Source organism: Mastomys coucha, unplaced genomic scaffold (assembly GCF_008632895.1).
Source record: "Mastomys coucha isolate ucsf_1 unplaced genomic scaffold, UCSF_Mcou_1 pScaffold15, whole genome shotgun sequence".
NCBI classification, from domain to species: Eukaryota; Metazoa; Chordata; class Mammalia; order Rodentia; family Muridae; genus Mastomys; species Mastomys coucha.
In genome coordinates, this window is record NW_022196897.1 from 87,497,386 (window position 1) to 87,511,222 (window position 13,837).

General features: G+C 46.5%; 1 protein-coding gene across 6 annotated transcripts in view; it reads right to left on the bottom strand.

Annotated features, from left to right (window-relative positions):
* Positions 1–13,837, bottom strand: part of Ldlrad3 (low density lipoprotein receptor class A domain containing 3) — a 241,043-nt gene that overhangs the window by 158,703 nt on the left and 68,503 nt on the right. For 5 of the 6 annotated variants that reach the window (XM_031371149.1, XM_031371150.1, XM_031371152.1 and 2 more), the window contains one exon: positions 9,133–9,279. In XM_031371149.1, the coding sequence (XP_031227009.1) occupies positions 9,133–9,279 (147 nt within the window). The remainder of the gene's footprint in view (positions 1–9,132; positions 9,280–13,837) is intronic. The other variant, XM_031371151.1, reaches the window with a different exon arrangement.

The window sequence follows — 13,837 nt, forward strand, 5'->3', positions numbered from 1 at the left end:
AAACTGGGAATGGAGAAATTTACATGTAAATAAAAAAAAAAGTCATGCAAACTTCTGGCAGCTTTTGGGAAAAAAAAGCAGAACCACCAGCATCTCTTAAGGAAAGGTTGGAAGAGACAGGACTTAGAGGAAGTCTGACAACCTGGACATGTTCATATGCAGGTGACTGGCATGTCCTACCTAGGAAGGAAGGATCCTAACATTGGAACTAAGAGTCTTTCTCATGGTGGCTGCACAGGTATAAAATACAAGTATGAGGCAGAAAGACAGGGGCTTCTGCACCAAGTTTTAATGGTTTAAAGCTCGCATAAAAAGTGAAATGTCTCCACACACAGGTAATGGAGAAGACTACAGGTCACAAAACAGAATACAACCACCCAAATGCACTTGAGGTATTCTTAGCTCTGAGGACAAGCCAGCTACTGCTCCAGGTTCACTGCAGAGTCACGGAGGCCGAGACCCTGAGAAGAATGCAGAGGAGGTTCTACCAAGAGGAGACGCCTTCTCAGTCGCCACACTCAACTCAGGTCTGCAAATATTTGTTCTTCTTCCCTCTGGCACCAGCTTGGGTATCAGGCTGGCTCTCTGGAGAGCTAAGCTGAAGGACATTTCAACCCTGGGTGACTCCCTCAAACAAAAAGATATTGAGCCAGGAAATAAAGTAGTTTCTGAAGCAGAGCCTAGCTTACCAGAGAGCAGGAAGGTGAGGGGCAGGGGCATGAGGAAGCAGGGAAGCGGCCGACCACACCATGCTGGGCAAGACATCACCAGTGCAACAAACAGAAGAGTTCCCTAGAATTTACAGAGTGCTTCACTCAGGCCAGGCAGTTAGAGACCTGGCACAATATCTGCTTACTCTGAGGCGGATAATATACTGTTGCCCCAGGCACAATACCTACTGAATAAGATCAGCATCTTTCTGATTATACCACGCAATGAATGATTTGAACATTCCCTCTGGTGAAGGTGTCGAAACGAGACGGTTCTATCTTATAGATGAGGAAGGATGTGCTGAGAAGAGTAGAGTAGCACCAAGGGTCTCAGGAGCTGTGAGAACCCAGCATGGTCTGGCCCTCAAGCCCTGTTCTGAACTATACAGGATATATGATTTCACCTTTGGGATGGAAGAACCGGAGGGTCCAGGCATAAATGAGTTACCAGAAGTATTTAAAATGAACACACAGCAAAATAAGACAAATAGGAAAGAAAGAACACACAAGAGTGTACACATGGGTCAGCACGGAACCACAATCAGTCTCTGGGCCACTCTGAGGGCCACTTCTGTTGTCAGAAGCTCAACTCCTTCAGAAGCCTGTAGGATCCAGTACTTCACTATGGCTAGCCAGAGTTAAGGCCTGCAGGAATAGGGACACTTCACATGTAACAGAGCAGATACTCAAGCAGAAACAGAGAGCAGAACCGTCCAAGAGACAGAGCAAGTATGGCAAGTCAATAAAAAAAAAAAAGACCTGTGTCCACTGCTTCCAGGTTAGCCCAGAGGAGCACTAGTAGCTTTAGTGATCCCCGGGAAGTAAGCAGATTCCTCTCCCACGGCAGCCATTATGAAGCTCCACCAATGGAATGGACTATGTAAACAAAAACCCCTGGAGGCTGTGCAGCAGGATCAATGGTCATCAGGGTCTCAATTCCTCCATAGACTCTGGGTGGATTCCTTTCCTCACCCCACCTTGGCTTCAAGGGAGCATGGTGAACCCTTGGCATCCCTGGGTGGCAGCTGCGTCACTCTCCCCTTGATCCCTGTTGTCAGATGATATCCGGTATCCCTCCCTCATTTCTTCACATTATCTTCAACAAGATTGCAATAAGGGCTCTCCTTACTATAGTGTGACCTCATGTTAACTATTCACATCTGCAGTGACCCCATTTCCAAGTTAGGGCATGACCTGGGATACTGGGAGTTAAGATCTGAACATCTTCTTATGTTTAAACCACTGAGAAAGCAGAAGCTGGCTCCTGTGAAAGTCATCATGTTTCATGAGTGTTGACATGCATGCATCTCTAGGTGACAATATAAAACACAACAGCGATGAGTTCATGGCTGTGCTAGTGTACAGGGGTGGCTGGAGCGAGGTTCCACAAACTGAATAGCTTCAAAAGCAAAAGCTTATTTTTTCCAAACTTCTGGAGGACAGATGTCCAAAATCAATGTATATACATAGATGAGATATAGGGACAGATCACCTCTCGCCATGATTTTCAGATGACTTTCTTCTCCCTATGGCTTTACATCATCTTCTGTCTCTTGGTATCTGAGTCCAAATTTTCTCTCTTGGAAGGACTTCAGCTGTGACGGTTTAAGGCCCACTCTGTGACCTCATTTTAATTCAATTATGTCTTTGTGATGCTTAACTGTGACTGTCAACTCCAGTGGGTTAAGAAATGCCTGTGAGCTCAGTAAAGAACATCTTGGGTACATCTTATGAGGGGGGTTTTCAGAGAACATCAGATCATGAGTTCTCTGACCTAATCAATGGGTTTATCACAGCAGTGAAAGGCGGGAAGTGAGGCTTGGCTAGAGGAAGTCACAGGGATGCATCTTAGGGGTTACCTCTCGCCTTGGCTCTTCCTATACTTTCTCCTTCTGCTTTTTGGTTACCAGGATATGAAGCACACTTCTCCCCATCAGGATGGCTTGAACCCTCATAGCAGGGAGCAATGACCCCTTACTCCTTTCTGTGCTGGCAGGTATTTGGCCACAACAGCAGGAAAAGTAACTAGTCCATTCTGCTAAACTTTGTCACCAAGCAAGGTCGAATCCAGAGGCACTGTGCCGTAGGATTTCAACCTCAGAATGCAGCAGGTGGCACTACTTGATTCAAAATATTGGTGACTTGGCAATTCTGTTTTGACACAGCTGAAAGGGAAAGATCTATTCTGCTGTACCAGGAACCCACAACTCATCGAGAGGTTCCCTGCTTTCCCTGGCCACAACACCACAATGGTCACCACCCCGAAGCACACTATACGCAGCCCATGACAAACCTGGATTCCCTGATCTTTGTGCATGCAAGGCCATTAGTAGGCACCTTATTGAAATACCAAACTCAAACACCACTTCCCCTCTCTGCTTGCTCTGAGTCCATGCTTAGAAGCAGATGGTTTAAAGAAAGCATTACATGTGGTGCCACCTAGAGGCAGAAGCCTAGGACGGTGACTAAAAAAAGAAGAGGACCCCCTTAGACTTCTGGGGGGACCAGAGTTCCACACTTGTCGATGAAACTATATCAAGTTCTTCCACCATCATGCCTGAGCAATGTACAAGCAAGAGCTGGACACGGTGGAGGCAAATAGAATCCAGATTCCAAGTCTGCACCTACTTTCCCAAGTCTCTTGTTTGGGAGATTCATTAAAATGTTTTCATTTAACTGTCTTTTAATTCCTCCTCCACGCTCCATCAGACATGCACGCACCCAAGCACAAGCAGAGATGATAAAAGTCCCACATATGACCAAAGACACGATGCAATTTTTCCCAAGGAGAAATAATCCAATTTGTGAGGAGGAATCCCAACATTAAAACCTTTCCCCAAGTTTGTGGGGACACAGACAACAGTGAAAGGCCATGGCAGAACAGGGAGGTCTCAAGGCGCTTGGCTCTAGACATCTGTGTCTCTGCTTTAGCACTGGGAATGGCACTCTGCCTCTAGGAAAAGGTTTCAGAGGCTCGTCGGACGAAAGGCCACCCTAAAAATCATTATTGTAGAAAAACATTATTGATATGTTGACTTTGTTCCTATAGCTTGGATCCTGAATGTCCCTCAGAGGCTCAAATGTTAAAGTTTTAGTGGCAGGATTAGGAGGTGATGGAGCCTAAAGAGGTGGGGTCCAGAGTTAGTGCTATGACGAGACAGTTAAGAGCACTTGCTACTCTTCCAGAGGACCTGAGTTTGATGGGCAGCACCCATGCTGGCCAGTTCACATCTCCAACTCTCTGGCCTCCATAGGCACCTGGGTACATGCAAACATGCATGTGCACTCACATACGTGTGCACATGTACACACACACACACACACACACTCACTCACTCACTCACTCATAATTAAAAATAATAGCTCTATAAAGAGACAGTCTGCTGGGAAGCCTTTAAGCCAATGAGCGTGTGTCCCTGAAGAGGATGATGAGACCCCAGGCCCTTCTTCCTCATTCTCTTTTCTGCTGCCTGGTCATGAGGTTTTACTTCACTGTGCGCTTTCCCACCACAATACACTATCCTCCACAGGCAACAGAGTCAACTGGGTCCTGGAGTAAAAACTCCAAAACTCCAAAATAACCTTTTCATTATAAGCCAACTAGATCCACAGGTAACACAGATCCACAGGATCAGCTACGGGACACCTAGCCAGGTAAACAAAAGAAAAGACCCTAGGGAGTCCTCTGATCGAGGAAGGCTATGGGGTCTTATAGGGCCAACATGCAAGCTCTGTGTGTTTGCTATGCCTCTGTGACAACAGCTCCTTCCCAGTAAAGCTCGCTGTGGAAACCCAATGAGTTCCTAGAACATAAAGTGCCTGGCTCAGTATGGTGCCTAGGACACTCAAGCATATACCCACTGTCGCTCCTGGAAATGAGCACTCTCATGGAGACATCGCATTTCCTGAAACGTATGTCTCATCACTTTACAACCACAGAAAGCAGAGGGAAGATATGAATAAACTGATCACTCAGGGCAATTCACTAACCAAGAACAGAAATATACTAGAAGCATGCCAAACTAAGCCTTCAACCCCCAACTCTGAGGGGGGGGTGCGCGACGGGGGGAGGTCCTCCAGAGGTATTCTGTACAACAGTTAATATCCACGAGGCCCAGGTGAGAATTAATTTCAATTCATTAACAGATACCTCATAAGGAAATACAACTAATAACTAGAAATATAAGCATTCCACCTTGTTAATTTAAAAAAATTAAAAATGTAAAATACACGAACTACTCTCAACTATTAAAATAACCAGGAAAAAGAGTTTATTTTAAAGATATTACTCAACGCTGCCAAGACTAAAATAAGTCCCAGACTTCACTCGTGGCCAGTGAAAGCAAACCAGTGTAGACCTTCAGCAAAACAAGTGGGCAGTCTGTGGACACAGGCAGGAACAGCTCCCGCCCTTCAGCACAGTAGTCTCGTTTCTGAGAATCCAGTCTCGGGAAATGGGAGTGGGGGATGCCATACCCACTGTCAGGCTGTCAATACCAAAGACTCTTCAGTAGCAGAAAGCTGAACAAGATTAGCATAGAGGGGTGAAGGTGAAGCCCAAAGCAGAAATTTGCCTGGTACGTGTGAAGCCCTGGGTTCAATCCCAAGGAGCAAAAATTTAAAAAATAAAAAACAAGAGTAAGGAAGAGTAGCATCATCAGAAATATGATGCCAAATTAGTGGATTATTTATCTAGGAATTAAAATGATAGCGAAGGGATGGAGAGGTGGCTCCGTGGTTGAGAGCGCTGGCTGCTCCTCCAGGGGACCAGAGTTCAGTTCCCAGCTCCCACATGTCTGTACCTCCAGTTCCAGGGGACCCAACACCCTCATACAGACATGCATGCAGGCAAAACACCAATACACATAAGATAAAAATATTACATGACAGAGAATTATAGAAAAATCACTAAGATGACATCATGGACAAATCTTATATGGAAAAACTGGGACTGAAAACGGGACCTTACGGTGACTACAACTGGGAAAGAGCTGAGTGAAAAGCTTCCAGGATACTGAGTGTGTGTGACAGGGACAGGCTCCGATGCCATTCCTTTGTCCTCCTTCCTCAATTTTTGCAATATGTGATATTTTTAAAAAAAAACCTTTATGATAGATTTTTTTTCTTATTTTCTAAAAGTCTTTCCTCTACTGCAGATACAAAGTAGCTGCTCGCAAGAGGACATCCCACCCCGGGACCCATCTCCAGGCTCCCTGTGCCCTTTCAAAAGAGCAAGGATTTGCAAGCTCTTTTCTAAAACATTATCTTCTCCATGCCAAACTGCCACAGAGCACTGGGCACCATGACCTCCCAGAGGTCACAGTGGCCACCTCACTGCCATTCCCTGAGGCCGATGATTGTTTTAAAGAAACTTCTTCCCATGAAGGTGGCCCAGCCTCTACACTTGCTGTTCCCAGAGAAAGTGAACTGTTCACCTCTGCCCTCAGCCCCGTGCTTAGGCCGAACCTACCAGTGATGAACAGAAACCAAAGAGCGGAACAGTAGGAGGGTAGGAGAGATGGCTCAGTGGTTAAAAGCATTTGCTGCTCTTTCAGAGGTCCAAGTTTAGCTCCTAGCATCCATGTCAGGTGGCTCACAACCATCTAACTCCAGTGCCAGGGCATCTGATGCCCTCATATGGCCTCTGAGGGTACCTGTAGTCAAGTGTACTATATCCACATGCACATATATACACCTATACATAATTAAAAATAATAAAGGTAAGTCTATTTTTTTAATAGAGTACGGCTAAATTGCAGTGCATATATGTTCACAATACAGCTATTTAAAAAAAAAAAAAACACAGAAACACAACTAATGTTAAATAGAAAAAGCAAGGCATAGGCTGGGGAGATGCACCAGCGGCTGAAGCTCTTGCAAACATGAGGACTGGAGTTCAGATCCCACCCAGTAACTGCAGCCTTGGAAGCAGAGTCAAGGAAAACCCAGAGCAAGCTAGCTTGCCAAACTAGCCATGTTGGTACTTCATGTTTAACTAAAGGAGCCTGCCTCAATGAAGATGGAGGAGCAATGAAGGGTGACTCTGATTGCAACCGCAGGCCTCCACATGTACATGTACATACTTAGCACATACACATGAAATCTCAGGAAGAAAACGAAATCCATAGAATCACGCCCTGATGACACAGACTACCCAGATATTGTATTTATAAGCAGTTTTTAAAGCATACTCTGTGTGCTTACAGAGCACAGACACCAGGTCAGTATTTCCAGCACACACACACCAAGACATCACCATGGTGCTCACAATTAGACACCTTCCTGCTCCCCTTGAGAGAGGACAAAACTGGGGTCCTCTCGGGGTGAGGAATGTTCTTTAATCCCACCAGTGGCTGCTATATTAGAATATTCCACAAACATTTCTAAGGTTACATATTCCCCTAAGGATGCGGGAGAGGACGGACCATGTTTGAGCCTGGACAGTCTTCCTCCAAATCTGACACTCAGCTCCAGGGCTGCAGAAGATGATGAAAGACACTTCAAGGGAAAGGTGGATGTCTCTCAGAAAAGGAACTTCCACTTCCCTTTAACTTCTAAGCAAGAATTGTTTTTTCCATTGAACACAAAACTGGGCAGGCAATGTGTTTGTAGATATAGTCAAAAATATTAATTATGTCTGCATCAAACACTAAGCAAATGGCTGTTGGGTGTCTGTCACACTTGGGGTAAGATGGAGGCTGGCCAGGAACGAGCCTGCTCCAAACCAAGCCAAATGGCTCCAAGCAGCTGCTGACACAACCCTCGTTTAAAACATTCTCTCTCCATCACCTCTTCCCGTTTCTGCATGGATTCTCTCTCACATACTAGACTGTACCCACAGACGGCAGAGACTGGGAGAGAAGTCAGTAATGTCGCACAGCTGCTACTAACTGAGGTGGGGCTCGACTAGCTGCTAATCCTGCATTCCTTTACACATTCATGGGCTGAGGATCACCCGCCAGCTAATGACAGTCTATATCTACCACTGTTCAAAGGCACACGGTGTCCTGAAAATGGTAACTCTATATTCTTATAGAGTGTTTAATGCTCCTTAAAGCTGGGCCGATGACAGGCCTCACACATTCTATCACACTTGAAACTCAATTTTAAAATGTTAAGATTTCTAGAAGTTTTAAAGTTATTCTAGAAGCAAGGAAACAGTGACAGACCTAATACTTAAAAAAAAAAAAAGTTAAGGGAAAATAATAATAATATAAAAAGAATGTATACAGTCTAACAAGTTAATGAGAAAAACCAGACATAGCAAAATTTTATTCAGCCTCCAAGCCTCCCCAGTTTTCTCCTCCCCAAACCTCCTCTCAAGAGCAGAAGCAGGCATGGGGGATACCATATCCCATGCAGGTGAGAAGTCAGCCTCAGAATGGGCAGCGTATCTCCATGAGCACACCATTAGAGAGTGAGTACCTAGCTGCTGTGGGTGGCTACAAACCCAGTGCTCCTTCATGTGCATCACCAGTCAGAACCTCAAACCCAAGAAAGGTTCTGATAGAAGCTCAAGTTCCTATCCTCCAGGACCTTGTCCTCGGCTGCCTCCCAGAGCCACAGCTGATGAAGAGCCAGAACACAGAGTTCTCCCGATGCAAGTGCCACCTGACCTGAGTGCCAAAGCCTATGACAGAGCTGAGATGTGTGGTTCCCTAGCAGTTGTTTATTTAATGAGCCAGGGCCAGACCTCTCTATGCTGCCTCCCTGCCAGGATCCCAGGGAGGTGACCTAGAGCCAAGCTCACTGTGCAGAGACCAACTCAGGGGAAGAAGAAAGACTCCTCAGGGCAGGGAGGATTTTCACTGGACATCCTGGCCCCTCCTCTCCTACGGATTATTCTCAATCCAGATCTTATACATGTTTCGGAGCACAAAATGGACAAGAGGCTGAAGAAGGAGATGGGGTAGAGAGAACCTGAGTCCATACCATGCTGGTACTCACTGAAAAGGGATGATCCAGTGAAGATCCAGACTGTGACTATCTACAGAGCAAAGGAGGTAAGGCAGCATAGGGACATTATATCCACCTCGTATATAATACTAGGTCTTACAGAATCATCGGGAGAACTCTACTACACATTCTCATACAAGTCTCCAGCCCTGGACCAAGGTAGCCAGAATGGTCTGCTGACTGAGAGGCACCACAGAATAAAATGCCTGGGATTCTTAAAGGTGAGAATAACATTGAGGAAAGGCACCACTGGGGCTTGGTGGGAGTCACTTCTGCTCACCCAAGCATGGGCTCCTCTACCATACTACACTTCTGCATGGTCCATACTGCTCCAAGACAGAGGGGCAGCTGGCCCAGCAGCTCCCAGCAGACAGGGAGCAAGATCCACATCCAACTGGACCTCTAGTTCTTGGTCAGGAATTCTGCCCTTATCCAGCCCCACCCACAACCACAGGCAGCCACTCACGGCATTCCTTCTCGTCACTCTTGTCGAAGCAGTCAGGCAGCCCGTCACACTGCCAGGCACCCGGGATGCACCGCCCGTTGCTGCACATGAAGTTACCTGGGATGTTGCACTCGTTGGTGAAGTTGTTCCCAGGGAGCAGCTGGCTCTCTGTGTATGTGAGAGAGAGAGAGAGAACAGTCAGAAGGCAAGCATAGTGATCACAGTCAGGGCCTGAGGCCTGGGCTAGCTGCAAAGACTGATGTTCAGCCCAGGAGAGACCACTGCTAGCTATCTTTCCTTTTCTAGGTCTGTTTCTTCACCTCGTCCACCTCAATGCAGAGATGCTGAAGGCACTAGCTGGGGCAATATGGAGGAAGCATGCTGTGTCAAGCATACAACAAACAGGTGCTCCTCTCTCTTAGGAAGATCTGTGAGGCTGAAGACATGGCTCAATTATTAAGAACACTGTGGCTTTTCCAGAGGACCAGAGTTCAGTTTCCAGTGCCCAAATCTGGCAGCTCACAACCGCCTGTAACTCTCTCTCTCTCCTGGTTCCATGAATATCTGCATGTATGTATGTATATGCACGCACAACTCGCGTGCGTATACATACATACATGCACACACACACACACACACACACACACACACACACACAAATTGGTGAGAAAACCCAAATGTTCGTTCCAAGCCAGTAGCAACAGCTAAAATTTAAAGTTCCAGATAGGAACATGTACTAGACCTCAAATATCCCTGGACTCAGACTCACAACCCCTGCAATCACAGAGTCCTTGAACTGGGACCAAGTTGGCAAGAATATCAGATCATTTCCCTCAAAGAAATAAGATACCTTGATCTACAAATCAATCTGCCTGATATTGTGCAGGAAGAAAAAGCCAAGACAAAACCTGTACTCAGGCCTGCTAACCTCCAGGAGACTACCCCGATCACTATACTATTTGAGATTAAAGGCATGCACCACCACTGCCCAGCCACACTATTCAAGAGTTACTGGAGGTTTAAAATCAAGCCCCAAGGTTCAGGTTCAAGTCCACTGAACAATCATAAAATGCCAAGGGCCCTACCCAGCACTACCCTTAGGCAGGAAATTAAACAGAGACCTAATGATAGGAGGTAAGGGAGGGGGCAGAACTCATCCACCTTGAACCTTGGGGGCGGGTTTTTCCAGGGAGCCAAGATCTGATAGGTAGCAGTGAGCCAGTGTAATCAAAGGCTGGGAGATAGGTAGCCAGCAAGAATTAAAAAAAATCTTGGAGGAAAAGGAGAAAAAAACCAGCTGGCCATCATGCTGCGGCTCTGACCCACCTTGAATCATTCAGCAAACATTTATTGGACATTTCTGACCAGACACTTAGGCTATGAAGAAAGGACACAGTGCTAGGGCTTCCCCCCAGGGCTGGAAAAGGATATAAGCACACTAGATACTTTACTAACACTGTGGAGAAGACAAGAGCACAGCCTTATAGAACTGCCTAGGGCTAACAAGCTAGCAAGACTCAAGACCTTCTTTCACAAGCTCTACCAAAGGAAACAGCTCCAGATTAGTGCTCCTATCTGTCCATTCATCCCCTCACACCACTTGGCTTTTAGTTATTCACTTATTCATTTATTTATTTATTGTCTAGAATACCCTCATGGCTCTGGATCTCCTATTAAATTTGAATTAAATTACTGTTCACCTGCTAGCATCAGACTCCTCGGCTGCCTTCCCTCCGAGGAATGTTGTCCAGCTTCTCCAAGCACAGAGAAGCGTGGGGTTTTTGGTTGGTTGGCTGGTTGGTTGGTTGGTTGGTTGGTATTTGTTTGCTTTTGTTTTCGGAGACAGGGTCTAGACCTGGCTGGCCTGAAACTCACTAGGTAGACCAGGTTGTCCTTGAACCTGAAGAGCCACCTGCCTCTGCCTCCCAAGGGCTGGGATTAAAGATGTGCACCACCATCCCCCAGTGGTAAAGCTACTTTTGAAGTGATATTAAAAATACTTTTATAACTGGAGCAAGCAAGCAAGGACCAGTGGGAATGGACACAGCCGTGGGTTAGCAGTTCCAAACAAGCCCTTGTGCTGTAGATACCCCCTTGGACACCATCTGCTACCTGATACTCAATTAGCAACAAACAAACATGTTACCTTTTAGAAATGAGATTTCATAGTCCATTCCAAAAGGGAAGCTATAACAAACAGTTCCACTCAGCCCCGAGACATCACAAGCCTTATCCCTTGCTCACTCTATCAGCCCTGCACATGGCCAATTCCTACCCCTATCACTGTAGCTAGGATTCCGGTCCAAGCAGCCACCACCCCATGGGGATCACCACTAACTACAACTTCCAACCCAGCCTCCTGCATCACGGTTTATTCTTCCAAGTCTTAATCTGTCTTCTGGCCAGAAGAATCTCCCTAACCATGACATTTTCTTACTTTAAAAAGCAAGAGAATGGGGAGCTGGGGAGCTGGCTCAGTTGGTAACGTATTTTCCATAAGGACCTGAATTCAGTCCCTAGAATCCACTCTGTGTGTGTGTGTGTGTGTGTGTGTGTGTGTGTGTGTGTGTATGAGCCCAGTGACTGGCACTTGATTCTAAGGAAGTGGATAAAGATAGGTAGATCCTGACAAGCCAACAAAGCCTACTTGGCAAGCTCCAGGCCAATGAGAAACCCTGTCCTAAAAACCAAATGCACAGAACTTGAGAAGCATCAACAATGAGTGTCCCTAGCTTTGGCCTTCACTCAGACAGACATTTATGAACACACATGCATATAGACTCCCATACATATATTCATGCAATTAAACAGACCCAGGAACACAAAAACTCACACAGGCACACACACACACAGGCACACACATACACAGGCAGACACACACACACAGGCAGACACACACACACAGGCACTGACAAGCTCCCTGGTGTTTTTTATTTACAATTCAAGGCAAGCAAGAGACAGTCCAAGAAAGAAGTGGCATTTTCAGTGGAGACTGACACAAAGCAGAGGCCTGCAGATCAAGAGAACAGCATCAAGGACCTGATGTGGAGAGGCACAGCCCAGAAGGATCAGAAATAAAGGACATGCCACTCTAACCTGTAGGAGCTGCAAACCCACTTGGCTACCATTTCTCCCACCCTTCCACCCAATCAATCCATAAGGATGCTCCATTCTGTTGAGCACAGACTCAACATAGGACTTCTTCCACTGAAGGCAACTCCACACGCGTCACTAATCCTGAGAATGAGCAGTAACTCGATGATCTCCAGGGAGAGATCTGGACGCCCATGGAGAGGTATCCAGACAGCAGTCCTATGCTGGATTCTAGCCAGACACTACGTGCTCAGCCCAGAACCTCCGCGCCCCTGCCCTCTACACCCTATACGCACTCCAGCTGTTAGAGAACAACTGCTCAGAGAGTCACCAGCCAGCAGGAAATTCCTCTGGGCTGCAGAATACAGAGCTGTCACTTGGGTTTGTTTGGAAATCACTTAGACTCCCTTTGTAGAGCTAACTCCACGAAGACAAACCCCCTGAAAAAGCCGCTACAACTGTGAAATCTTGTTCTGATAAACAGATTTCTGGAACCAGAAAATTGGTCAGATTAGATTCCAAAGACTTTGCTCAAGCATCAAGAAGGCTGGCAGTATATGGACTTGAAGAGTGACTGTGCAGGTTCAGGGACTACTTAGCCCCATCCTTGGCATCCTTTACACACAAACGCCCTGCCAGTGACCACAAAAGGCACATGCTCTGTGCTCTTCTGAGTCTCCTTAAGCACACAAGGGGCACCCCACCCAGTGCCTTAGGAAAAGTTATGTCATCAAATGTAAGCACCTAAGAAGAAACCAAAGCAAAGCAAGAGAAGATCGTCCTGTAGATTCTGTCTTTCTTACCCCCCTCTAGCCCAGCCCAGCTGCCTCTCTGGCCTAGTGGCTCCTGGGGTTATCTCTTGTTCCCTTTTCAACCAGCAGGCTACACGGTGAAGAATTGCGTGGGAATATAAGTCAGGGCCTGGAGACATTTTCTCGTCGTGACTAGGGGTAAGGTGCTACTGCCATTTAACATGTAAGGGCCAGGCATGTGGCATGACTTTGCCTGGAAGGGTCTGGGGGGAAAAGTGCAGCTCCAACTTTTCGATGTATTGTGCTACATTTCTCCTAATCTGCCACCCATCGAGACACCAACCACAGAACCATCTGGCTTGACATGTCAATAGTGCTGAGGCAGCGAAATACCTGCTACTTAGCAGTTCTCACTCCCTCTAGTTGCTGCTCTTCGCACAGAGTGAGCATTTTCAGTGCAGCTGATGGTGTCTCTATGCCCTTCGGGAACTCTGAATTCTTACCTCCTGGTGTAGAGAGCCCTCTCTCTTCAGAGGCATGGCCCTGATTCTGAATCCTCTGCACCTTCCTCATTTAGAACCAGTGTCCTGATCCCATGAATGTCATTCCTGTCCCCAAGCTTCTAACCATGGGGCAGGCTAACCCAGAAAAGTCTTCATTCAGCCTATCTTCTCCCTGGTGTTTGGGGCTGCATTGGATCCCTCCAAAACTTTATGCTGTAGGCCTAACTGTTAGTATCTCATAATGGGAGCACATTTGTCTTTAGAGAGGTAATACATTAAAATGAGGCATTAGAGCGGGCCCTAATTCAACACGACTGGTATCCTCACTGGAAAAGAAAATTAGGGCTTTCGCGCACTCGTACAAACACACACACACAC